At 37.2% G+C, this 26,872-nt stretch overlaps 2 protein-coding genes across 3 annotated transcripts; both read right to left on the reverse strand.

The window, feature by feature from the left end:
• Positions 1-626: 626 nt before the first annotated feature.
• Positions 627-5,281, reverse strand: LOC130812593 (uncharacterized). The gene is made up of 5 exons (XM_057678112.1): positions 5,090-5,281; positions 4,746-4,958; positions 3,305-3,516; positions 2,630-2,891; positions 627-1,837 (listed from the first exon to the last, which is right to left on the reverse strand). The coding sequence occupies exons 2-5, from the start codon at positions 4,956-4,958 to the stop codon at positions 1,508-1,510; spliced, it is 1,017 nt and encodes a 338-aa protein (XP_057534095.1). The 5' UTR covers positions 5,090-5,281; the 3' UTR covers positions 627-1,507.
• An 11,555-nt stretch (positions 5,282-16,836) lies between these two features.
• Positions 16,837-26,632, reverse strand: LOC130812594 (uncharacterized). Of its 2 annotated transcripts, none has more exons than XM_057678115.1 (6): positions 26,433-26,632; positions 19,193-19,314; positions 18,435-18,688; positions 18,081-18,292; positions 17,437-17,695; positions 16,837-17,345 (listed from the first exon to the last, which is right to left on the reverse strand). In XM_057678115.1, the coding sequence occupies exons 3-6, from the start codon at positions 18,684-18,686 to the stop codon at positions 17,046-17,048; spliced, it is 1,023 nt and encodes a 340-aa protein (XP_057534098.1). In that variant the 5' UTR covers positions 18,687-18,688; positions 19,193-19,314; positions 26,433-26,632; the 3' UTR covers positions 16,837-17,045. The 2 variants fall into 2 exon arrangements, with proteins under 2 accessions (XP_057534098.1, XP_057534097.1); XM_057678114.1 differs by having other exon boundaries at positions 19,193-19,354.
• Between the last annotated feature and the right edge of the window lie 240 nt (positions 26,633-26,872).

Consider the following 26,872-nt stretch of genomic DNA (forward strand, 5'->3'; position numbering starts at 1 on the left):
ACATAACCATATTTAGGTAGAAATTGATCAATTTAACGTCAAAATTGATCACTTATTTGTCAAAATTAAAATTTTTTATTTTAATTGATCTGTTTGAAGTTACTTTAAGTTGAAATTGATACCTTTAAATTCAAAATTGATACATTTAAGATTAAAATTAAAAATTGCCCAGAAAATGAAAAAAAGAGAGAAAACATGTGAGGTTGTTACACGCACAAATTAAGCCAGCCCAAATTGATGGTTTCATTGTAAGGCCGTCTCGTCCAAGACCAGCTGATCACATCAATAGCTCGGTCATTATAAAGAAAAAAGCTCTATATGTTTTGTTACTTGAGCTTTATGATTTTATTGTATAATTTTCCAGTAATACTATATAATTCATAATTTTCCAGTAATATTTATTGTATAATTTTCATAGTGACCATAAAGACTCCAAAATTTTTTAGATGACACAGCAAATAATCCAAGATAAATTAAACATCACTTATAATCGACCTGAGCCATATTTAACCCGACTAAAATTAACCCAAAATCGATTTTATCCATATCAAAATTAACAATGTAAAAAGAATTTGAAGAAAATAAGCTTACTTAGGAAAGGAATTCCCAAAATAAACTTCGAGAAAACTTATTTTCCAAAATAAGCGCCTCCTAAACTAATTTTCCAAAACAAACTCCTCCTAGTCCAATACTAAGATTTGGTTGTGTTTGTTATTACTAACAGCAAGCCATTAATTATTTTGAGTCAACAAAAGTCAGTCAAAGAATCACTCGCTATTAGTAATAGCGAGTCATATACGAACAAAAGCTTAGATTAGGGTATATGGGAAAGCAACCGTCCGCTGTTAGTAACAAGGAGCCATTAACATCCAAAGTCAACGACAATCAAAAATGTCAACAAAAGTCAACCTAATCGCCCCCTATTAGTAAGAGCGGGCGATTACTTGACTTACTTTTTTTTACTCAATTTACGGAATCGCGTGCTATTAATAACAGCGAACACATGCAAACCTTAGCATTGGACTAGGAGACGCTTATTTTGGAAAATATGTCCGAATCTAATTTTGGGAATTTTTTTCCCCAAATAAGCTTATTTTCTTCAAATTTTCACAATATAAATTCAGTCTAAGGCCAACTTTTGATTTACACACCTGAATTTACCCGACCTAAACCAACCCTAAATTGATATCAACCAAACAATTAAAAGAAGCATAAATAACAAAAAAAAGAAGCTATGGCGTATTAATATTACCTGTGAAACAATATACACAAATCACAGAGGAGTTTAAGACAATTCTTCAGTTAAAGCATTAAGCTTTAGAATAAGAATCAAGAAAGAATTACCAGATTTATCAAACCAAATGAATTACAAAAATCAAGTGCATTCTTTCTACAACACATTGGCTTTTTTCTTCACAAAGCATCACCAGTTCAGATGATAAGAATGGGTGCCACTGACTATAAACCGGTAGTGAAAACGAAAAAAGAATCAAGATGCTGCTAGGCGCTATGGAGTACCAGGTAACGGTGTATATTTCACAGGTTCCTCGTTGAGTAGGAGAGATCTTAATATTGATTCACAGACTTCGGTGTCATATACTATCAAATGGCCACCATGAGGAATTTCATGGTATTTGATCCAAGGCAACTCTTCCGTTACATGTCTTTGAAGTTCGACAGGAACAACTTTGTCTTCTAAGCCTACCCATAGATGAACTACTCCATCATCTTTGGGGAATGGGTTGCTCATTTTTAATGGATCGAACTCCCATTTACTGAATCCCACCATAAAATCACGACGAAGATTTTCAAACACACTTTTGTTCTCCAATTTATTCTGTTAAGGGGTAGGGGTTAAGGACAATGACAATATCACATAATCATTACAACCCTTTCAGATGTAAGAGTATATAATATATCTTGAGGCCTCAACCATAAGTATAAGCTTTTGACTGAGTTGGTTCCATGACATGGTATCAGAGCCAACGTGACAAGAGGTTACGGGTTCAAATTTCAACCACCTCTCATTTAAAGTGTAATATTTAACGCCAGGTATGGGGAAGGACTGTGCTGCATCCACACTTCTAGCCCAAAGGGCTCTCGTGTGAGGGGGCGTGTAAGAGTATAAAGCATATCCTGGGGCCTCAGCCATCAACTTAAGCTTTTAGTTAAGGCCCAGTGTTGTTCAAAACAATACAGCTTGAAAGCTTACACAACCTCAGAATCTTTTCAAAAGGGATCACCGTTTGAGTTGCAATCTGACTAGTATTAATCCCTCTGTCCTTTTGAGTTTGCCGCATTAGAAGCAAAAAGCTCTCACATTCACAAAAGGAGCAAACTCAAAGGCAGTGAGGAGTATCTGGTATAAGAATTTTTGGATCCCAAACATTAAAGATAATTGGACCCATCTCGCAATATCATAAAATGTTCTGATAATTCTTATGAGTACTCCCCTCTATCACTCGAGGTTGTCGCATTTAGTTTCCCCATGAGAGCATGTTAGGGGCAAATACAAAGCAATGTACGTAAATCCGAGGTGGTTTAGGTCATAGTTAACGTCAAAATCAGTGCGTAAAAAAATTAGAGTATCTATTGTATTTGATTCAAAAAGTAGTCCATAAAACCGTACCTCGCTGAGAAGCTCAAATCCCGGAGTTCTCTTGAGAACTTCCATATCCCTTTCATTAAAAAATACAGGGTTCTTCTCCATCACGTTGGTCGAAGGAAAACACTTCTGGGTCATCCACCAGTACAGCAAACCAGGCAAATGTTTCACAACGAAAAGAGCGAACTTTACTAGACCTTTTCTAAAGTCGTCTTTGACTACGCTATTGGGTAGAGAAGGCCAACGATAATTGACAACAGCAGCCACTAATGCTACACCCTGCAACCTGCATCAATATCATACATAGTCTAAGTAGTAAGTCTCGGAAGTACCAGAGAAAATCAAGCTTAACTGGTTTCAAAAAATCGTAGTCGTTCCTATTACCCAAGTCTAAGTAGTAAGTCTCGGAAGTACCAGATTACCAGTTCAGATATTTCCAGTAATTTCAGATAAAGCCAATCTAAGTTCATTTGACAGAAAATATAAGTTCAGATGTACGCTCCAACAAGTTTGGATAAGTTCCAATAAGTTAGCGTAAGCAATATTCAAATGAAAACAACCAAACTTAGGCACATATTACTAATGGGACTGGGGAAATGGGAAATGGGAAACTTATTTCGTGCCTATAGGATGACTTTCCACGGACCTGAATTATGGCTTCACGCATACAGAATGAAATAGTGTGCAAAGAGTACTTGCCTGTGTGGTATATACTGGAGACAGCTCCAGGTCGGATATGATCCCAATGACACACCAATCACATAAAACTTGGGTCCTAAATCTAACTGATCTGCGAGTTCCTCAATATCTAGTGCTTCCGATTTGGGTGACCTTTTTGGATTAGGATCACTGTCTCCGTATCCTGCTCTATCATATAGCAGCATATATATCTTCAAGCCTTCAATTAGACCCTGAAAACTAAATCAATGTAAATCAAAATGATTCTGTCTCAAACAAAGAAATAACTATATCATAACAACAATGTCAAAGTTTTAATCCCAATAATATGAGGTCGGCTAAATGTATCATGAATGTGGAGTTATTCTCTCACATGATTTACTAATTTCGTTGCGAATCACGAATTAGAAAAAAAAGCGAATCATGGTCGGTTTTGGGCTCATTTTAAGTGACTTGCGAATTTAAAACCGAATTAAATATAGAATTATGTTAGAATGGCCACATATAGTGTCTAATACTACAAGAATATTTTTGCTCAAAAGTTGGACATCCTTTTTGGGACCATTTGCTAAGCAAAATTTGATTCCTGGATCACAAAAAGTAGTACAAGCTGGGGAATATGCTAGCTCAGCAATGACAAACTACACCTATATCTAATCATATGAACAAGTAGACATTTGAACTTCAATCTGACACACAATCTAACCACCCAGAATATCTTTCAATCTTATCAAAAAGATCATATATTTGTTCTTGTAAGTTATAACCCAGGAAAATAAATACTAACAAAATATTCTATATTCATCTCACTGGAAAAAAAAAAAGAATTTTCTATATTTTTCTACACCAATTTAACATTTTCCGCTACCCAATGCTTTAAGTCACTCCCAACTAGGTGGGTTTGGAGGCGTGGTCACGTGTTGTTGTCAAGAAACAACTCAACCAAAAGCTTATACAGTCCCAGATTATTAGATTTGTTACATACTCTAAAACGCCCCCTCAAATGAAAATCCTTGGGTTAGAAGTATGCATGCATGCCCTCTTCATACCTCTCGCGGAATACTTTATAAATGAAAGGGGTTGAGATTCAAACCCTGTATTCTCTTATCACGCTGAATTCTGATACCATGTCAAAATGCCACTCAACCAAAAGCTCTTAAGTTAATTGTTGTGGACTATGTTATATGCCATGTACAAAATCTTATCCTTATTATAGTGACAACAAAGAATGTTCTTTCTGATGGCCCTTCACCCAAAGAAAAATGTTTGTCAAAAAAAAAAAAATCAACCATGCTGAGTTGCTATCATATAGTATAACTATCAATTTCAAGACAATTAGATTAATCAAATCAAAAACCCAGTTCCCAACATCATCCATTCAATCAACAATGTCATCCCACATACCAAAATTTAATCAAACTAATCAAATTAGATCCAAAAATACAAAGTTTTGATAATTTACTTCAGGTGCAGAAAAGCTCATTTCTTTGCTGCTTCCAAATCCATGAACAATAATGATCTTGAAATTAGCATCTTCTTTAGCAACTCCAGTTTCTCTATAAGCCAACAATCTTCCATCTTTAAGTCTAATTCTGGGTGATTCAATCTCAATATCAATATCATCCATTGATTTTGACGTTCTCCTTCCATGCCCACCTCCTGAAATATTCCCCATCTGCAAATATAATCAGAAAATATCAAAAAGTTAAGATCTTTCAAAGTTTCAACAGTACCCAAAAGTAGAACTCAACTTTGGTTTTCAAAAGAAGAAAAGTTAATGGCAGGGCATTGGATTTTTCATTTTACCTTATTTCTGATGAATACTAAAGAACAGAACTTATTTTTAATGGGTTTTTCTGGTTTTAGATCTTTAGATAGTTGAATTTGAGAAAAAAACTGTAGGATTTTTCCTCTCTCGTCTGTTCTTTTGACCTATTGATATTACAAAGTAGGAGTACCGTTTTTTGCTTAACGTATTATTGTTTTTTAGTTACCTACCTGTATAAAAAAAAGACCAAAAAATTTTCATTTCTGTTATAACTTACAGACATAAAAGAAAGTATAACGAGTAAAAGTTAGAAGATGGAGATGTTTTTACTTATTAGTGGGATTTTTACATTGGTGAACTTCCATATTTATAGGCAAGTTCATCTACAATTACATTAAATGCATTCACATTAGGGTAAATTTATTAATTACTTTTCACACTATATTTCAACACTCCCCTTGAATGCATTCTAATTATGTAAAAAAGAGTAAAATATTATTACAATATTTCTATTTAATACTGTCTCATTAAAAACATTGTCAGGAAAAACCCAATGGAATAAAAACTTGAACGAAGGGAAAAATTGTGCAGTAAATATGATTCTCCCCCTGAGTTCAACAGATATCTCGTAGATGACACATTCCAATTTTATATACAAGTTGCTCGAATCTCTTTGATGGAAAGGACTTTGTGAATAAATCTGCAAGATTTTCACTTGATTGAATTTGTTTGACTTTTACTATTTTGTACTTCTGGAGGTCATGTGCAAAGAAAAGTTTTGGTGCTATGTGTTTGGTTCTATCCCCTTTAAAGAAGCCTTCATTAACTTGTTCAATATAACCGGTATTATCTTCAAAACTTACAGTTGGAGAATTTATTATCGAGTTTATCTCACATTCTTCTTGAATGTGACCAATTACTGACCTTAATCAACCACATTCTCTACTTGTTTCATAAAGGGCGATCAATTCTGCATGGTTTGATGATGTAGCTATCAGTGTCTGTTTCGTGGATCTCCAAGATATTGCAGTACCTCCATATGTGAATACATATCCATTTTGTGATTCAGCCTTATGGGGATCTGATAAATATCCAGCATCTGCATATCCAACAAGAGTAGCATCTTGCTTTGATCTATAAAATAGTCCAAGATCTTTAGTTCCTCGAAGGTAGCGCAACAAATGTTTTAGTTCACTCCAATGTCTTTTTGTTGGTGAATTACTATATCTAGCTAATAAATTAACAGCGAAAGCAATATCAGGTCTTGTATTATTAGCTAGATACATCAGAGCTCCAATTGCGCTTAAATATGGCACTTCAGGGCCAAGAATCTTCTCGTCTTCTTCACAAGGTCGAAATGGATCATCTTTTGGTTTTAATGATCGCACTATCATTGGAGAGCTCAGCGGATGAGCTTTGTCCATATGAAATCTTTTTAGGACCTTTTCTGTATAGTTAGATTGGTGCACAATGATTCCACCCCTTAAGTGCTCCATTTGTAATCCAAGGCAAAACTTTCTTTTCCCAAAATCTTTCATTTCAAATTCTTTCATCAAATATTTTGTAGTTTGTTCAAGCTATTTGGGAGTTCCAATGATATTTAAATCATCAACATAAACTGCAATTATAGAAAATCCTGATTGAGTCCGTTTAATAAATACACAAGGACTGATTTGATCATTTTTGAATCCTTCCTTCAGCAGATATTCACTAAGACGGTTATACCACATTCTTCCAGATTGTTTTAGTCTATAAAGTGACCTTTTCAGCTTTATGGAAAACATTTCTCGTGATTGGTGGTTTTCTGGCAACTTAAGTCCTTCAGAGACTTTCATATAAATGTCTGTATCAAGTGAACAATATAAATATGCGGTCACAACATCCATAAGTCGCATTTGCAAACTGTTTGAGACAGTTAGACTTATCAAGAATCTTATAGGGTGTTGGTATAAAAAGTGGAAAGGAAATGAAAAAGTTAGTCTTAAAGAAGGGTAACGGTAATGATAAGGATTATTGTAATTAGTTGTTTGGTATAATTAGGTAAGGGAAACACATTGTTTCCCATCATTTTGCTATTTGCCTCTATAGTAATCAAACTGATGAACAACAATTTACAACAAACAAAGTCAAACCTAAAAAATATAAAACAAAAATAAATTTTAATTTTCCACTACATTATTGGGTCTACTACTACTGAAAACTAGATTTAAAAAATATAAAATATATTATTTTTGTTTCTGAAATGAAACGAGGAAGTGCAAAAGACACTTAAAATACCTGGAGATAGGTGGAAGTGTGATCAAGAGGAGCGACTCGTGGAAGAAAGCGACTTGAATCCCTGCGAAACAACACGTTAGCCTTGTCCGGGGGTGATCTCCCGGAAAACCCCTCCGACGCTCAAGTTAGAACGTGGATATGATAATATGTAGTGAGTGATTATAAACTGAATGCAAGATATTGCGGTGGATGTTACTGAATTTTGGTAGGCTAATGGAGTTGAAAAGGAAGTAGAGAATAAGTAAGGCTCTTGTCGATTATTTTTCAGATGTCTCCTCCTCTCTGATGGCTGTCCCTATTTATAATGGTGAGGAAGGGAAGTTATCTCTGAGGAGAAGTGGACTAACATGGGAGTAATGGGAGGAGGACTAACATGGGAGTAGTGGGCAGTTATCAATCTTGAAATAAGGAGAACCATGCATTGTGGAAGAGTAGGGAGTTAGGGTTTTTAGGGGTAACTGGCCCATGGGCCATTCAAGGAAAATGGGGAATCTAGAAAAAGCCCGTTGACCAGAAGTCAAAGTCAACCCGAAAGGTCAAGGGGTATTTAAGTAATATAACGTGAATAATTGAAATAAATAAATAAATAAATAATACCATGACATTTAGCCCCACGCATGAAGGATGATGTGAGGAATAGCCCCAACAATCAGAAACATCTTCCTTTATGCGGAAAAAATACGTGTCCGTCGGACTTGGTTTAATGAAGAAACATGATCGTAGAGAATACTCGAAAGCTCATGAGGAGTAATACGGCCACAATCTGGCAAACCTTCTGACGGATTAGGAAAATTTGGCTCGTAAGCTTCGAATCGACAGTTCACACGTCGAATTCCGAGTTATAACGAAAAAGTTATAGCCTTTTTAAAGTCATCGTGAAAAACGCTCCGAATTAGAGAGGAACGAGTAATGCCAACCGAGCCGCGGCTTGACGTATGCCGCGGAATAGCTCCCTTCATCCGTATCACACAATCAGCAAAAATGTAGTTATGGAGGTTTGATCCTGCAACCCTTAGTACCGCAGACGGCACTTGAGACCAACCGAGACATCCTTGCTATTATGTAATAACTTGCACGGACTAATAATTAAATTGATGCTTCCCGCCTAGCTTTGAATACTTGGATGACGTGACTATTTTCAATACTTAGAATATTTTCGAGTTTGGACCCACACAATGGGGTCCGACTTGTCGACTTGGCGGCTAACACGAAGAATCTTTACCTGACATCCCGGAATAAATCGCCCGAAGTTCGCGGCTTGTAGCGTGCCGTGAGGTAGCCCAGCTGTCTTATATCACCAGGCAGCAAAAATGTAAGGGTGAAGGTTCGATCCCGCGACCAAAGAAGCATAGCAAAGGCATTCCAACCAACTGAGACAGCGTCATCCATATGTAGTATTTCGCGCATGCTTTTTATATTTCAGCAACTCCAGCCCAGCCTATAATACTATAATGCCGTGGAAAGTGGAAACTCCAATACTTAGAATTTTTGAGATAAGATCGCCCCCAATAGGGGTCCGACTTGTCTACTATGCGGGTCACACCAATTTTTGTTTTTTATTATTATTTTATTTTATTATTTATTATTATTATTATTATTATTATTATTATTATTATTATTATTTTTCTCTTTTCCTTTTTTTTTTTTTTAATAAATCCAAGAGGAAAGCGAATAGAATAACTCAAGCCGCGGATAACAGCCCCAGCCGTCCATACCATACAGCAGCAAAAATGTAGAGATGAGGGCTTGATCCCGCGTCCTCCAATACAACGTGCGGTACTTGGGACCAACTGAGACAACATTGCCAACATGTAACATTTTGCACGGACATTTAATGTTTCAATTCCTCCAGTTTAGCTTCTACCTTCCAGCAGCAAAAAATGAAGTTGTGGAGGTTTGATGCCGCGACCTCCAATTTAACATGCAGCACCTGGAACCAAGAGAGACAGCCTTCTACTTATGTAGCATGTCGCGGATTTTTATAATTTGATGCTCCTAGCCCAGTTTGTGCTACTTTAATGCCGCGGAAGCTCCAACACTTAGAATATTTTTGGAACAAGACCCCCCAAAGGGGGTCCGACTTATTGATATCACGGGAGGATAAGAATACTTAGAATAATTGGAAGTTGTTCATATGACGCTAAGGAGGATGACGCGGCCTCGTTGTATTCCGCGGCTATCTTGGATGACGCGGAATAAGGATTCACCAGATTTATAAGTCGGAAGGTAGAACGGGTAATCTCCATACTTAGAATTTTTTATATTTCCTTTGGAGTGTAATTTAGGGTCCGACTTATCGACTCTACGGCGTCGATAGGAAATTTGATAACTTAGAGAAATTATCAATATTTTCACACACTTTGGGTGTCCGACTTATCAACATCGCGGAACAATAAAAATACTCACAATTTTTCTCGTCTTAACAAGTCCCTTATTCTTCTATGACGCGAAATGAACAAATACTTTGAAAGATTTCTCTTCTTGACAAGCCTCATATTTTTTATGCCGCGGAATAAATGTAAGGGTCCGCGTCTTCACCCATACGGACAATACGAAAATCTTTCCACAATGAGCACGGATTTATTGGAACTTTGAAAAATTGGAAGTTGATCATGTAGGGGTTTGTAACGCTGAGGAGGATGACGCGGCTTCATTTTTATTTCGCGGCTATCACGAGTGATGCGGCAAAAGATCCGCCACATCTATAAGTCATATGGTAGAATGAACAATCCTCATACTTAGATTTTTCCCAACGTTTTTACCTTTTTGGGTCTAAATAAGGGTCCGACTTATCGATCCTCCGGCTTCATGAGGAAGCCTGATAACTTAGAGAAATTATCGACATCTTCACACACCTTGGGAGTCTGACTTATTGACTCCCCGGACACATTCAAGTGTCTAGGTACTTAGAAAAATTGTCTATATTTCCATTCTAATCGGAATCCGACTTATCGACTCCACGGATACAGCTAAATAAATAAGAAAAATTATGCATATTGACCCTTCTTTGGGGGTCCGACTTATCGATGACACGGACATCTTTCACAATAATTTTTCATGCCTTATAGGAATTGTAGGGCAACACCCAGGCAATTGATCTCAGCTATATAGAACATTGCCGCGGAATAAATAATACCTGCATGGATTCATTGCGGAATCTTCATAACTTAGGAAATTTGCAAGAAAGTTGGTCATATATAGAGTCCGACTTATAGACTCTGCAGACACGACCAATATTCTCGAAAATCTATAGCCATTGCAGCTTCTTCGTGATATCTTTCACAAGTTTTAAAGATTCAATTCAGAAGCCTCAACTACTTTTTGCAATTGTCGGGCACTTCGTGGAAAACAGAATACTTCCGCGGATGTGTGGTGAACGCTTCCGTTAGCAAATATAAGGGGCCCGATTTGTCGACTTCACGGATTGGGCGTGTTGGTGCCTACCATGTTGGTCGTGACTTAGATCAGCGCTTGAAGGAATTGTGATAAAGTGCAACGTTAACGAGGATGACGTGACCTCAACACATTCCACAGCTAGTATGGATGATGCGGCAACTGACCAGTCACGTCTATAAGTCAGACGAAGTGAGCAATCCTTTCATACTTGGATTTATCCCAAGGTTCTTAGCTTTTAAGACCCATTTCGGGATCCTACTTTACAGATGCCACTGATTTCTGCCGAGTCTATGGAAAACACTGATTTTAGCAAGATTTGCAATAAGGAAGTTCAGTAGGTGTCGGATATTTAATAACTTAAGGCTGTGTGAACGGATGTCGAGTACGTCCGACAACTCTTCATTTTGAAGACTAGATAATTATGAGAAAGTAGAATATAACACTGAATAATTGGAAACGTTGGAACTTGACGTTGGATGATGAATAAAATGTTGAAACTTCTGTTATATTGAAATTGAAATTGTCACGGACAAACAATTGTAACTAATGAATGAGAGCTATATTCTAATTTGACTAACGCTGCTTTTAGTTGAAATTGAGACTGATGAATAAGGGTTATAGTCCATCTATACTCATGACGGAAGGAGACTTTTCTTCCCCTTCCTCTTTTAGAAGGGATGACGGAAGTTCCTCGTTTCATGGTGTTGATGAGACATCGGCGGGCCATTACCTGGTCTCCCTTGAGGATGCCCACTTGTCCGTCGTCCTGCTCAAACTGTAACAAGAGTTGGTGAGGGAAGATTGCCGCTTTGATCTTGTTGACGAGTGGGAGTCCCATGATGGCGTTGTAGGGGAACGCCAGATCTACCACCGTGAATCGCACGGGCATTGTTCTGCTTCCGCTTCTTTCCCCTACTCGCACAGGGAGTATGATTGTTCCCATTGGAATGACCTGGTTTCCTCCAAACCCAATCAAAGGTTTATCAAGGGGTTGCAGGTGCTTTTCTTCGAATTTCATTTTTCTTAGGCATTCCATCGTTATAAGATCGGCTGTGCTTCCGGTATCCACCAATACTCGCCTCACCATCATTTGCCCAATCTTGATGGTAACCACTAAAGGATCAGTGTGTGGTTGTTGCAACAGTTGGGAAGTAGTGGCATCAAATCTCATGATCGGTCCCTTTGATACGGTTTTTAGAGGTCCTTTCAGCAGAGTATGGACGCTATCCTTCGCGGCTCGAATGGTAGGATATTCTTCAGTGTATCCTCCGAAAATTACGTTGATAGTTCCTTGTGTGTTGGAACTTTCACGCCTTGCCTCATCCCTCTTGGGGGATCCGCGTCTTTGATTCCACTGCCTTATTTCTGCTTCTCCTCTTGCGTCATAGTCCCTTCGGTTAACGAACCTCGACAGTTTTCCTTCATCAGCCAATTGATGTAGGAAACGTTTGAGTTCGCGGCACTGGGCCAAAGTATGGCCGTGCTCTTTGTGGTAATCACACCACAGATTGTAGTTGCGTCTATCGGAAGGAGTGGTAGTAGGAGGTGGAGCTGGCAACTTATCTCGAACAGCGAAGAAAATGTCCTTCCTGTTTCGATTGAACATCGGGTTGTTACCTCCGTCTAGCAAATTCCGCGTCCTGGACTCCCTTTCCGCGATATATACGTGCCGGGATCGTGGAGGTTCCATGTCTGACGGGGGCTCTGGACGACGCGGCATGTAATTCCTGTCCCTCCTTGACGAATGCTCCTCTCTGTTCCATAAAGATTGATGGGAGGAGGCGACATCTTTCTTTTCAGACTTTCGCCTTTTTGGGTCATGTGCCTGACATATCTCGGAGGCCGTGACATAGCTTTGGCATTGCCTCATGGCCTCCGCGTATGTCTTCACTTGACTTTCGACCAACTGGAACTTCAGCCGTTGGGCCTTCATTCCGTTGATCAGGGCGTTTAATGCAACCGATTCCTCCAAATCGGTTACCTCCAGCACCGCCTCATGAAACTTTTTTAGATAGGATGATATGGACTCCCCTTCCAATTGTGTGATGCTGAGTAGATGAAAATTTGATTTCTCCTGCCTTCTGGAAGCTACAAAGTGGCCCAGGAACTTCTCTTCTAGTTGGGCAAAGTTGTGTATACTTCCTCCTGGAAGGGAGGTATACCATGTCAGTGCTACTCCCGTAAGAGTAGTCGGGAAGAACTTGCACCACAACGACGGGTCATTGGTATACAGCAACATCAAGTTTTTGTAGGCCATCAGGTGTTCCTCCGGACAGGACGTTCCGTCGAAGGCCGCCATGTTCGGAATCTTTATCTTCCCATTACTGGGGGTATTTAGTATCTCCGGTGCCAATGGAGAGATTATGGGTACAAGTTTTCCAGAAAGGCTACTTTTGCCGGCCTCATTCCGCGGCATGGTGATGCGGCGGCTAGACTCCACGGCTTGGGCTTGCTTTCTTTCTTCCCTCCTTTTATCCACCAACGATTGGACGCTTTCAGACGTCTTTTGTTTCTTGCTCTCAAGGAAGGTGCGGACGTCTCGAGAGGCGGTTTTAGATTCGCCATCTCGCAGACCTGTTTTGCTGAGGCTCGGGTAGGTTCTAGATCTCTCCCGCCTCTTCTTATTGCGTCTACTGGAGTGGGACGTCCTCGAGTTCCCATCTTGAGATTCATGAGACTTTGGTATCTCCTGATGGGGTTCGATTCGCTCCCGCAAGTTTTTTATTTGATCCGCCATATCTTCTAATACTCGTTGTTGAGTAGGAGCATTATTTATGACGGCGCGGAGTTGCTCAGAGAAAGTAGCCGTGAGGTTCCGCGCTAGCATGTCCAGATCACGGCGAGTCACGGCTTGATTATTAGCGTGACCTGCAGAAGTGTCTGTGTCTGTGCTATGCACGGTGGCGGTTTGAGTCGGATTTTTCTTAGGAGCCATGACTTTTTATCCCTTCCCCACAGACGACGCCAAACTGTTTCGGAAATGAAACGAGGAAGTGCAAAAGACACTTAAAATACCTGGAGATAGGTGGAAGTGTGATCAAGAGGAGCGACTCGTGGAAGAAAGCGACTTGAATCCCTGCGAAACAACACGTTAGCCTTGTCCGGGGGGTGATCTCCCGGAAAACCCCTCCGACGCTCAAGTTAGAACGTGGATATGATAATATGTAGTGAGTGATTATAAACTGAATGCAAGATATTGCGGTGGATGTTACTGAATTTTGGTAGGCTAATGGTGTTGAAAAGGAAGTAGAGAATAAGTAAGGCTCTTGTCGATTATTTTTCAGATGTCTCCTCCTCTCTGATGGCTGTCCCTATTTATAATGGTGAGGAAGGGAAGTTATCTCTGAGGAGAAGTGGACTAACATGGGAGTAATGGGAGGAGGACTAACATGGGAGTAGTGGGCAGTTATCAATCTTGAAATAAGGAGAACCATGCATTGTGGAAGAGTAGGGAGTTAGGGTTTTTAGGGGTAACTGGCCCATGGGCCATTCAAGGAAAATGGGGAATCTAGAAAAAGCCCGTTGACCGGAAGTCAAAGTCAACCCGAAAGGTCAAGGGGTATTTAAGTAATATAACGTGAATAATTGAAATAAATAAATAAATAAATAATACCATGACAATTTTAAATTATTCACATGGGCTGAAATTTGATTTTCATAAGTGCAGGTGATAAACACAAAGTTATGATAGAAGTGTACCGAAGTTTCTGAATTTAGCAAGATAGAAAGAGGGAAGAAAGAGAATTTGTTACCATTGTTAAATGAGAGGAAACAAAATGAAGTTATTTGTTACCCTTAAGTAACGGATTCGCTTAACCAAATTTGATACCAAACAAAAAGTAAGCTTATAAGTTAATTGAATCCCTTATCTATATAGAAAAAACCTTTACCAAACACCCCCTTAGTGTAGTTGCATCTACTACTGGAGAATACGTTTCTTCATAATCAATCCCTGGTCTTTGGGAAAAACCTTGTGCTACAAGTCGTGCCTTATATCTAACCACTTCATCTTTTTCATTTCTTTTTCTTACAAACGCCCATTTATAGCCGACCGGTTTTATACCATTTGGTGTTTGGGTAATTTGTCCAAAAACTTCTCGTTTTTCAAGTGACTTTAATTCCGCTTGAATAGCATCTTTCCATTTTGGCCAATCATTCCTACGCCGACATTCTTGTATCGTTCTTGGTTTCATATCATTTTCATCAAGTGTTATTTCGGTGGCGATTGAATGAGCAAGTGCATCATTAACAATAACATTCTTTCGATTTATTTGCCTTTTTGTTGAAATGTAATTAATCGAAATTTCATTGTTATCTTTGATATCATTATTTTCTTCTTCTCTGAGATTTTCATCCTCATCTCCAAAACTTGTTTCTTTACAATTCATTGAAGAAGTAATATTGATTACATTTGCCATTTCATTCAACCTTTTGAATTTTCTTTATTTCAAATCCTTTGAACCAAGTGGTCTTCCACGCTTCCGGCGTGCAATAAATTCATTTTCAGTGGCTTTGTTATCAGTGGGAATTTCAATTCGTGCCGGAACATTTGCGGCAGGAATATATGATTTTATCAATTGCTTTGTTTCTACAAACGCATCAGGTAATTTGTTTGCAATATATTGATTATGGACAATTTTTCTAACTTCTTGTTCAGAAGCATTCGTTTTTGGATCATATATTTTCAAATGCATTGCATTCCATGTGAGATCTATTTCCTTCTTACTTGGGTCCACTTTCTCTCCCCCTAAGGATGGGAATATTGTCTCATTAAAATGACAATCTGCAAATCTAGCATTAAATAAATCACCAGTCATTGGTTCTAAATATTTGATAATTGATGGGCATTCAAATCCAACATAAATTCCCATCCTTCTTTGTGGACCCATTTTTGTACGTTGGGGTGGCGCAATAGGGACATATACTGCACATCCAAATATTTTCAAGTGTGATATATTTGGTTCTCGACCATGCACTGATTGCTGTGGTGAATATTTATGATAAGCACTTGGTCTCAATCTTATCAATGACGATGCATGTATTATTGCATGGCCCCACGCAGATGATGGCAATTTCGACCTCATTAATAATGGTCTTGTTATTAATTGAAGTCTTTTAATCAATGATTCAGCCAGACCATTTTGAGTATGAAGAGTCTTTTAATCAATGATTCAGCCAGACCATTTTGAGTATGAACATGAGCTACTGGATGTTCTATATTTGGGACATTGTAAGCAAACACAAAGTAATATGTTGCGATGCACCAATATTTTGCATTATGCATTTAACACACTCGTAGTAGACCTTCTTAGCAATTATAACCTCAAAAAGAGAGGTGAATGTATGAAATTCACATATAGAGAGCCTTGTTTTTATATAGTGTGTGTTGCAATACTTAAAAATAATAAATAACCACCAAACACCATATTTAGATAGTTGATTAAGCAAAGTCAATTTGAAATCTTAGCTCTCTACCATGTTCGAGCATTTCAAATTTGAAAGTTAAAATTTCAAAGGTATGTAAATTTTACAATCTAAAATTATTTAAATCATCTTCTCTTTCTCATTCATCTCTCAAAGTATGTCTTATAAGTTATAATCGAGATAGTGAATATGATAATTTCGATTATGTTCCCAATTATAAAGCATGATGCATCCTTCTAGACAGCTTCATATTTGAATTCTAAACATATTGCAAAAAGTTGGCTTTGTTTGTTGTCGTGATAATGGTCGTGAAATGACTCTTGTAAACGATTTTTGAGGTCAATGCAGATGGTATTGCAGTTGTCTTAGTCTATATTTCGATCATTGCAAGCTTGCAAGCAAAACACCTTAATATGGTTGTGATGCCCCAAAATTTTGTACTATACATTTAACACACTTGTCGCAGACCTTCTCAGCAGTTACAACTTACAACCTTAAAAGGAGAGGTGAATTTATGAAATTCAGCTCTAACATGAAACTTGCAATAGTTATTAACAGTAAGTAACAACAGCAACAACAATGCCAAAGCCTTAATCCCAACATAAGGAGTTCGGTTATATGAAGCAACACAAATCATCGTAAGAATTAAATTTAATACAAACTGAATAGAATCGGCCAGACAAACAAGAGAGGAACGATAGAAATAAACGCGAATTCTAAAAATTGGTTTTTAATTAGCATATCACAATGATTTCAAGTTCATACATTATTCCATTGATTAGCAATACTTAGATCAAGGTCACAACTATATAAAGATGGGTACTAAGTACTAAATAATCACAAATATACCCAAGTCTTATTGGAAAGATCTAGATTAATGAGAGCACATACAGGATACTATCCAAGTAAAAGTTCTCTTAATATGGTTTCACACATGATCTGTTTACTGATGAAACAATGCCCACCATCAGGGACCTCATGATACTTAATCCACTTAACCTTTTCAGCAATAAATCGATTGATTTCAAAGGGAATTATTTTGTCTTCGTAGCCTTGCCATAGGTGAACTGAACCTTCATTGTTCGAGAATGGATTTTTCATGTCCAACGGACTAAATTCCCATCTCCCAAAACCGACCATAATATCTCGATGAAGACATTCGTAATCACCTTGCTGCCGGATTTTATCTTGCACACCCTGATGTTGACAAGGAAAAAAAGATTGTGAACTCAAATCCTATTGTAATTCTGTAAAGGGTATAGGCCAGGAATTATGTTATTAGACCTACCTTTGGAGGATTTGGGATATTCTTTAGGATTTCCACATCTAGTGAACTGAAAATAGATGGATCACCAGACAGGAGACTTAAGGAAGGGAACCATTTCTGAGTCATCCACCAGTAGAACAACCAAGGAGCATAACGAGCCACTCGAAAGGTCCATTGGTCTTGCAGATGAAGCTTCTTAAATGCCTCTCTCGATACAGAACGAGGAAGATGTGGCCACCAGTAGGAGACAAATGGAACAACCAAGGAGATCCCAGCCAATCTATTGTACAATACACAATGCTCTATCGTAATTCATAAATTAAAACGATAAGCGTATAAAACATATCCTAGAGCCTCAACCCAAAAAACCTCTTGTCACATCAGATTTTGATACCATGTCAAGGAACCAATTCAAGCAAAAGCTTGAGGCTCCAAGATATGTCATCATCACCATCGTCATCATCATCATACCCAGTGTATCCGCCCATGAAAAACACTATGATCAGGGTCTGGGGAGGGAAGGAAGACGGCAACTCATACTCATAAAGAAGAGCGCGGCCAAAGAATCCCTTGACTCGAGAACTCCAAGATATGTTTATGTACTGCCAAAATATGTTTGTGTGTGTGGGGGGAGGACCCATAGAAATAAAAGCTCAGTGTCATGCCTGTGTGGGATGTAATTTATACAACTATAAGCAGCGTAACCTCCCAGAGAGATTCCGATGACATAGAACTTAGATCCAAGATGTAATGCATCAGCGAGTTCTTGAATATCATATGCTTCACTTTTCACAGAGCGTTTTGGATTGGGGTCACTCTCCCCGTATCCAGCTCTATCAAAAAACAGGATGTATATCTTTAGCTCCTCTATAACTTCCTGACAAACAAACCGAAAGGTTTATCTAAGAGAAGCAAACAAAACACCTACGGATAAATTCTTGTACAATCCAGAATGCAGTTTTCATATTATACAATGTACAAATTTTTTTTTTCTGGGGTGAATTAAAGTTGATTCATACTTGAGAAACTGGTAAAAACTGATCCTTGGAACTAGCAAAGCCATGAATGACAATGATCTTGTGCTTAGCTTCATGTTTGTTAACTCCAGCCTCCCTATATGACAAATGCCTTCCATCCACAAGTTTGATCCTCGGTGAAGTCACAGGAGGACCGCCAGGCGATCCACATATTTTCGGAGGGGGAGGCTTTATTGCCTTGTAGACACAACCCAGTATAACTGAAGCAAATGCTAAAGCTACCTGTCCAAACATACCTAGGGAGGAGAAAAGGACAATAATCAGTCTCTTGCATTGGAGGAAAGGAATAAGTAGTAGGCTTTCATTAAATGTAAGATGCCTCATTTTCTAATAATCAGTCTTTTGCATTGGACAATAATCTTGTCATCTTAAAGAAGTTCAAGTTAGATTATGGAGGGCTAAACATTAATACATCAAGGGCATGTAAGAGTATATAATATATACTGGGGCCTTAAGCTTTTGGTTAAGGCTCCAAGATATGTTATATACTTTTACAAGCCCTCTCACACAAGAGCCCTTTGGGCTAGAAGTGTGGATGCGGTACAAGCCCTCCTTATACCTGGCGCTAAATATTCCACTTTAAATGAGAGGTGGTTGAGCTCGAACCCGTGACCTCTTGTTACTTTGGTTTTTGATACTATGTCAAAGAACTAACTCAACCAAAAGTTTAAGTTGATATTTAAGGCCGTAGGATATGTTATGTACTCTAATAGGGCATGCTTAAAATATGGGGGTTTTACCTGAGAAAGATGGGGATATATTCTGTGTTAACACCCTGATTCAGGAAGATATGGCTGCTTTCTTGAACCACAACAACACCAACGACAACATGCCACTAGCCAATACCAAGTGGCTCGCCCGCCTAGGTGGGGTTTAGTGAATCAAATGTAAGCAACCTCAACCTTGTAATAAAAAGAGGTTATTTCCGAGATTACAAACATCATTTGCAGCTTCATATATATAAGAAACACAAATGATTAATTGCGTCATTTTACTCTAGGTTGTTGTATCTGAAGCCAAATAACTACAATTCTTTATGACTAATAATATTCTTTTATCACTCTCTAGATTGTAAATTAGGAAATTATCTCGCTCAATACTCAAATACTTGATTCAGGTAAAGGATACAGACAGACACTAAATCAATAATAAGAATAATGCAAATTCTGGTAAGTGCTAGTGGTAATTGATGTATTGGCTTCTTTTAGCTAATGCAAATTACTTTATCACAAAACAAAGGACCCAAGTTCATATACTATGTACCTCTAATATATTATAAAATCATTATCATCATCATACCCAGTGCATCCCGCTAAAAGAGACTATGATCATGGTCTGAGAGGGAAGGAAGACGTCAATTCATACCCATAAAGAAGATTACGACTACTCGACTCGAAAAAGATACACAGATAAATCATTAGAAAAAACTTCAATAGTCAAAAAACTATAAATAAGTAGTAATAATATACACACAAATTTTTTGATATATAAGTAGTAAAATTTTAGAAAATGAAAGTTGGTTTTGACACAATGTCATAGTAGTATACTTCTATAAAAAAAAAGTGAAAACCCCAGGGTTAAAAGTCATTGCAATATCCTAATTAGGAGCACAAGTGAAACATTTTGTCTCTGACTTTTTGCAATTCGTGACATTTCGACCAAAAGTCTACAGAACAGCTCAAATGATTAGCCAAAATTATCAAAGTATATTTCATTTAATATCTTATTCCACATGAAGTATAATTTTTACTTCAAAATTAAACTTTAAAGAATAGTCACATATCAATCAAAACAACCTTTATTTTTCTATAAGGATAAAAGTATATGCAACATCTAAGCTTCACCTAATAAAAGCCTAATTCATTTTCAAATGTTAAACTGAATCAAATAATATATTTAGTAAAATTAAAATTTGAAATTGAGTGAATTCCATATGATACAATGTAAAATAGACGAAATATCAAAATATGAAATTTCTAAACATATAGGTGTTTTTTTCAAATTATGAATTTTAACACTAAAATTGAAATTATCATTTTTGCAAATGAATTTTATGTTGTAATGGAAATGGAATTGGGATAATAAATGTGATAGGCATTAGACGGCGCTGAGTTTCATGGATCCCCACCAAGCAACTAGCAGTTTGTAACGCCAATACATTAGAAGACAACAACCTCAAAAACAGATGTAACAAGAAAACGGAAAAGAGAAACTGAAACACAGAAATGGGAAAAAAAAACCCATTTTCAATCCGCAAAAAACATGATATTAAAAAAAAATTAAAGCAATAAACATATATTTCTGTATCATGCTTAATTTCATTTTTGAAGGCTTTCAGGCTCACTCAACACAAGTAAAACTTGTCGCATTTTCTAAATGTAGTATATTATTTTTCATAATCTGATTATAATTTGAATATATATATATATATATATATATATATATATATATATATATATATATATATATATATTGAAAACGATCGCCAAATACTTACGATGTTAAGAACAAACAACAATGAGCAAAAATAAGTTTGACAAAGTAACAAACAAGGACACAAAAATTTAAGGAGGTTCACCCAATGATGGCTACGTCCTCCGTGGTGTGTAGTTTATGTTTATATTATATCAAATGAATACAAACAACACTTCAATATGAAGAATTACAATTGAGATAGAGATAACAACAATAGGCTATGTGTTTGGCTTAAGGGTTGTGTTTGATGTGTTTTGCATACTTGAAGTGTGGGTATGAGAGCCCTATTTATAGTGCTAGGTACTTGAAGATGAATGACTCACATAAATACACAGTTAATTTAGGGTAATGAATACTATGAAATAACTCTAAGAACTTGAAAAGGCATTATCTCAAGAGTCACACACATGAGACTCTTCATCTTAATCTTCATTAACACCAATAATTCCCATGAATACTCTTCACCTTATTACACTCTTTTGGATTCCACAACTCAAGAGTCACACACATGAATTCAACCCTTTAATGTGCACTCAAGTCACACATTAGTATAGTATCATTTATAATCACATTAGTATACTACAATTCATAACAATCTCCACCTTGACTTGAGTTTACCCAAGTCACAACATTCATCAATCCACTTCATATTCAAAAAACATACACACCTCAAAATGCCCAAGAGGGCATTATCTCAAGCAAGGAGCTAAACCTACCAAGTCAACACATAACTCAAACTTGGTAGTAGGTAATGACTTTGTCATCATGTCGGCCGGATTTTCCGTAGTGTCAATTTTCTTCAATAACACCCTTTTGTGCTCAACTTCATCCCGGATAAAGTTATACTTAATGTCAATGTGCTTGGACCTTCTATGAAATGTATTTTGATTTCTAGCCAAATGTATTGCACTTTGACTATCACAATGCACACTTACCTCACACACCTTATTGCACATTTCACCAACAAGACCTTTAAGCCATTTTGCTTCCTTGAATGACTCGGCCGCGGCTATGTACTCCGCTTCGGTTGTAGAAAGAGCAACCACATCTTGCAAAGATGATTGCCAACTAATCGCCGAACCACCCAAAGTAAACACGAACCCACTTGTGGACTTTCTATTATCTAGATCACCACCATAATCCGAGTCACAAAACCCGGTTAGCTCACTTGAATTTTTCCCATACATGAGACAAATATTTGAAGTATCTTTCAAATACCTCAATAGCCATTTTAGTGCCTCCCAATGTCCCTTACCCGGATTAGACATATATCTACTCACCAAACTCACCGCATGAGCAATGTCGGGCCTAGAGCATACCATAGCATACATAACGCTACCAACGGCACTAGTGTATGGAATTCTTACCATTTGCTCTTCTTCCTCTTTTGTTTGTGGACACAAATTCTTGGACAATTTGAAATGAGAAGCAAGAGGAGTAGACATACCTTTAGCATCATCCATGGAGAAACGTTGAACAACTTTCTCAATGTACTTCCTTTGACTAAGGTATAAGACACCCTTAGCCCGATCTCTCAAAATCTCCATCCCAAGAATCTTCTTGGCTTCACCAAGATCTTTCATATCAAATTCACTTGAAAGCAACTCTTTCAAGTCCTCCACCTTAAGCAAAGAGCTACATGCTACTAGCATATCATCAACATATAAGAGCAAATATAGTAAAGAACCATCTTCAAATTTCTTAAGATAAACACAGCTATCATAAGAACTTCTAACAAAATCATGTGAAATCATAAAGGAATCAAACCTTTTGTACCATTGCCTTGGAGATTGCTTCAACCCATACAATGACCTCTTCAATCTACACACATGATTCTCCTTACCGGCTACCTCAAAACCTTCCGGTTGCTTCATAAAGATTTCTTCTTCAAGCTCACCGTGAAGAAAAGCCGTCTTTACATCCAATTGATGTAACTCCAAATCCTCCATCGCCACCAAAGCAAGCAATGCCCTAATAAAAGAGTGTTTCACGACCGGAGAGAAAACTTCGTGAAAATCAATACCCTCAATTTGAGAGTATCCCTTTGCAACAACCCTTGCTTTGTAGATGGGAGGAATATCACTAGAAGGACCCTCCTTCCTCTTGAATATCCACTTGCACCCCACAATCTTCTTTTTCTTTGGTGCAACAACGATATCCCAAGTTCCATTCTTCGCAAGAGATTCCATCTCTTGTTTCATAGCAATCAACCACTTGCTTGAGTCATTTGAGGCCATAGCCTCCTTGTACGTACTTGGTTCATTTAACCCTTCGACTTCGCTAGCAATGTTGAGAGCATAAACAACATAATCACACTCTTCAATGTACCTCCTTGGAGCCACGATCTTCCTTCTTTGCCTAGTTGTGGACAAAGGAGGAGACCTTTGTTGAACATCATCATTTTTCTCATTATCAATATTGGAGGATTCAACCTCTACTTGTGCTTCATTATCATCATTATTAAAAGGTTTTTCAACATTAGATATAAGCATGCTATCTTCATCAAAACCAACATCTCTAGAAACAATAATTTTCTTTGAATCATTACACCATACCCTATACCCCTTTACACCCACTCCATAACCCACAAAGATACCTTTTCTAGCCCTAGGTTCTAACTTACCATCATTTACATGAATATAAGCTGGACAACCAAAGATTCTAAGACTAGAATAGTTTACCGGAGTGTTGTACCATACCTCTTGTGGCGACTTGAACTTCAAGGCGGTATGAGGTGAACGGTTGATCAAATAACATGCCGTAGCCACCGCTTCGGCCCAAAATTGTTTCCCCAAATTTGCTTGATTTAGCATGCATCTTGCCCTTTCCAATAACGTTTTATTCATCCTCTCCGCAACACCATTTTGTTGAGGACGACCTGCACAAGTTCTATGTCTAACAATACCTTCATTAGAACAATAATTGAGAAACTTGCTATCAACAAATTCAAGACCATTGTCGGTTCTCAAGGTCTTGATGCTCCTACCGGCTTTCTTTTCAATCATCTTCTTCCATTCCAAGAAGACATCAAAAACTTCATATTTATGTTTTATAAAGTAACACCAAACTTTTCTAGAGTAATCATTAATAAAGGTCAACATGTAGCTACAACCACTAAGGGAGGGCGTTCGTGAAGGCCCCCACAAGTTGGAATGGACATAATCTAATATCCCCTTAGTGTTGTGGATGGCGGGTTTAAAACTAACTCTCTTGTGTTTCCCATAAACACAATGTTCACAAAAACCAAGGTTCCCAAAATTTTTTCCATCAAATAAACCTTGTTTAGAGAGTTCAAACATACCTCTTTCGCTCATGTGACCAAGCCTCAAGTGCCAAAGTTTGGTGTCACGATCGGACATTGTGCTTGTGGATACATTCGCCGAGCCAAGAATGGTTGAACCTTGAAGAGCATACAAACTCCCATTCAACCTCCCCTTCATCACCACTAGTGAACCCTTGGCTACCTTCATAACTCCACCTTCACAAATGATTCTACACCCGATCTTATCAAGAGTACCCAAAGATAAAAGATTCTTTTTCAAGCCCGGGACATACCTTACATCGGTTAAGGTCCTCACAATCCCATCAAACATTTTAATTTTAATGCTCCCAATCCCAACAACCTTACATGTGGTGTTGTTTCCCATGGTAACATTTCCCCCATCAACACTTTCAAATGTATGGAAGAAAGTTTTGTTGGGAGTCATGTGGAATGTGCACCCCGAATCAAGAATCCATTCATTATTACCTTTGTACTCATGAGTGGCAACAAGAACATCGCCATCATCACTATCATTCACGTAACTAGCATTGGCATTGCTAGTTCCTTCCCTTGCCTCTTCTTCTAGCTTTCTCTTAAGCTTCCAACAATCCTTCTTGATGTGGCCCTTAAGCTTGCAATAGTTACAAGACTTATTTTTGTTTGGCCTCACGGACTTGGACCTTCCTTTACCCTTGTTTCCACTCCCACTAGTGGAACCTTTCTCTTGTGACCTCCCTCTTACAAACAAACCGTCACTAGCATTGCTTGGTGACTTTTGTGACAATTGTGTATCAATGAGATCCCTTTGAGTCAAGGCATTCTTCACATCATCACTACTCAAATTATCTCTACCATAAAGTAGAGTTTCTCTAAAATTTTTATAAGAAGGGGGTAAAGAACATAAAAGATAAATTGCCAAGTCTTCATCATCAAGCTTAACATCAATGTTTTGTAAATACATAACAATGGAACAAAACTCATCCAAGTGAGGTTTTAAAGGTTTACCTTCCTCCAAGCGTAAGTCGTAGAGTCTACTCTTCAAAAGTAGCCTATTGGTAACACTCTTGGCCATGTAGAGTGATTCCAATTTCTCCCATATACTCTTGGTTGTTGTTTCTTTAACAACCTCTCTTAGAACTTCATTGGATAAGCATAATTGGATTGCCGATAACGCCTTTGTGTCTATCTCTTCCCATCTCGATGCGGACATTCCTTCCGGCATCTTCTCTACACCATCAATCGCCTTGTGCATACCATTTTGAATCAAAATGGCTCTCATTTTGACTTGCCATAAGCCAAAGTTTACATTCCTATCAAACTTCTCAATATTGAGCTTCATTGTAGTCATGATTTTCAAGTAATAATTTCTTAAAACACCGCAAAATAACCTTGGCTCTGATACCAATTGAAAACGATCGCCAAATACTTACGATGTTAAGAACAAACAACAATGAGCAAAAATAAGTTTGACAAAGTAACAAACAAGGACACAAAAATTTAAGGAGGTTCACCCAATGATAGCTACGTCCTCCGTGGTGTGTAGTTTATGTTTATATTATATCAAATGAATACAAACAACACTTCAATATGAAGAATTACAATTGAGATAGAGATAACAACAATAGGCTATGTGTTTGGCTTAAGGGTTGTGTTTGATGTGTTTTGCATACTTGAAGTGTGGGTATGAGAGCCCTATTTATAGTGCTAGGTACTTGAAGATGAATGGCTCACATAAATACATAGTTAATTTAGGGTAATGAATACTATGAAATAACTCTAAGAACTTGAAAAGGCATTATCTCAAGAGTCACACACATGTGACTCTTCATCTTAATCTTCATTAACACCAATAATTCCCATGAATACTCTTCACCTTATTACACCCTTTTGGATTCCACAACTCAAGAGTCACACACATGAATTCAACCCTTTAATGTGCACTCAAGTCACACATTAGTATAGTATCATTTATAATCACATTAGTATACTACCATTCATAACATATATATATATATATATATATATATATATATATATATATATATATATATATATATATATATATATATATATATATATATATAAAATATGTTGGGATGATTGTTATTTTTGGTTTTTTTGGGCTTCATGCCCAAAGTTTTAAATTTTGATCACTTAGTTTGTTACCATTTATTGGGCAGTGAAATAAATCAGAAAAAAGCAGACAAAATTAAAATTTTCGAAAGAAAAATATAAGAAATTACCTGAATATTGGAGAAAAGAAGTAAACTCAGTAAAATGAAGCCACCGGGGAGTGAGATACTAATGGAGAATGAAGCAGAAGCAGAAACCCAGGTACTTAATTGACTGCCACTTTACTATTTGTTACTGCCTTCTTTTTACTGGCTGTTCAAAATTCAATACTCTCCTGTCTATTTTTAGATGGGTGTTATTAAATTACCCAGTCGGATATTTTTTTATTTTATTTTATTTTTTTCCGTTTTTTTAAAATTATTATTAATTTCATTTATATTATTATTGTTATTATTATTATTATTATTATTTTATTGTGATTGTTATTATTATTATTATTAAATTTTTATATTTAATTTATTTTTTTAATTATTATTATTATTATTATTATTAACTTTTTTATATTCTTCTTTAAATTTAATGTTTTTAAAATGATAATAGTGTTATTAAG

The sequence above is a fragment of the Amaranthus tricolor genome, chromosome 5, assembly GCF_026212465.1.
Source record: "Amaranthus tricolor cultivar Red isolate AtriRed21 chromosome 5, ASM2621246v1, whole genome shotgun sequence".
Taxonomy (NCBI): Eukaryota; Viridiplantae; Streptophyta; class Magnoliopsida; order Caryophyllales; family Amaranthaceae; genus Amaranthus; species Amaranthus tricolor.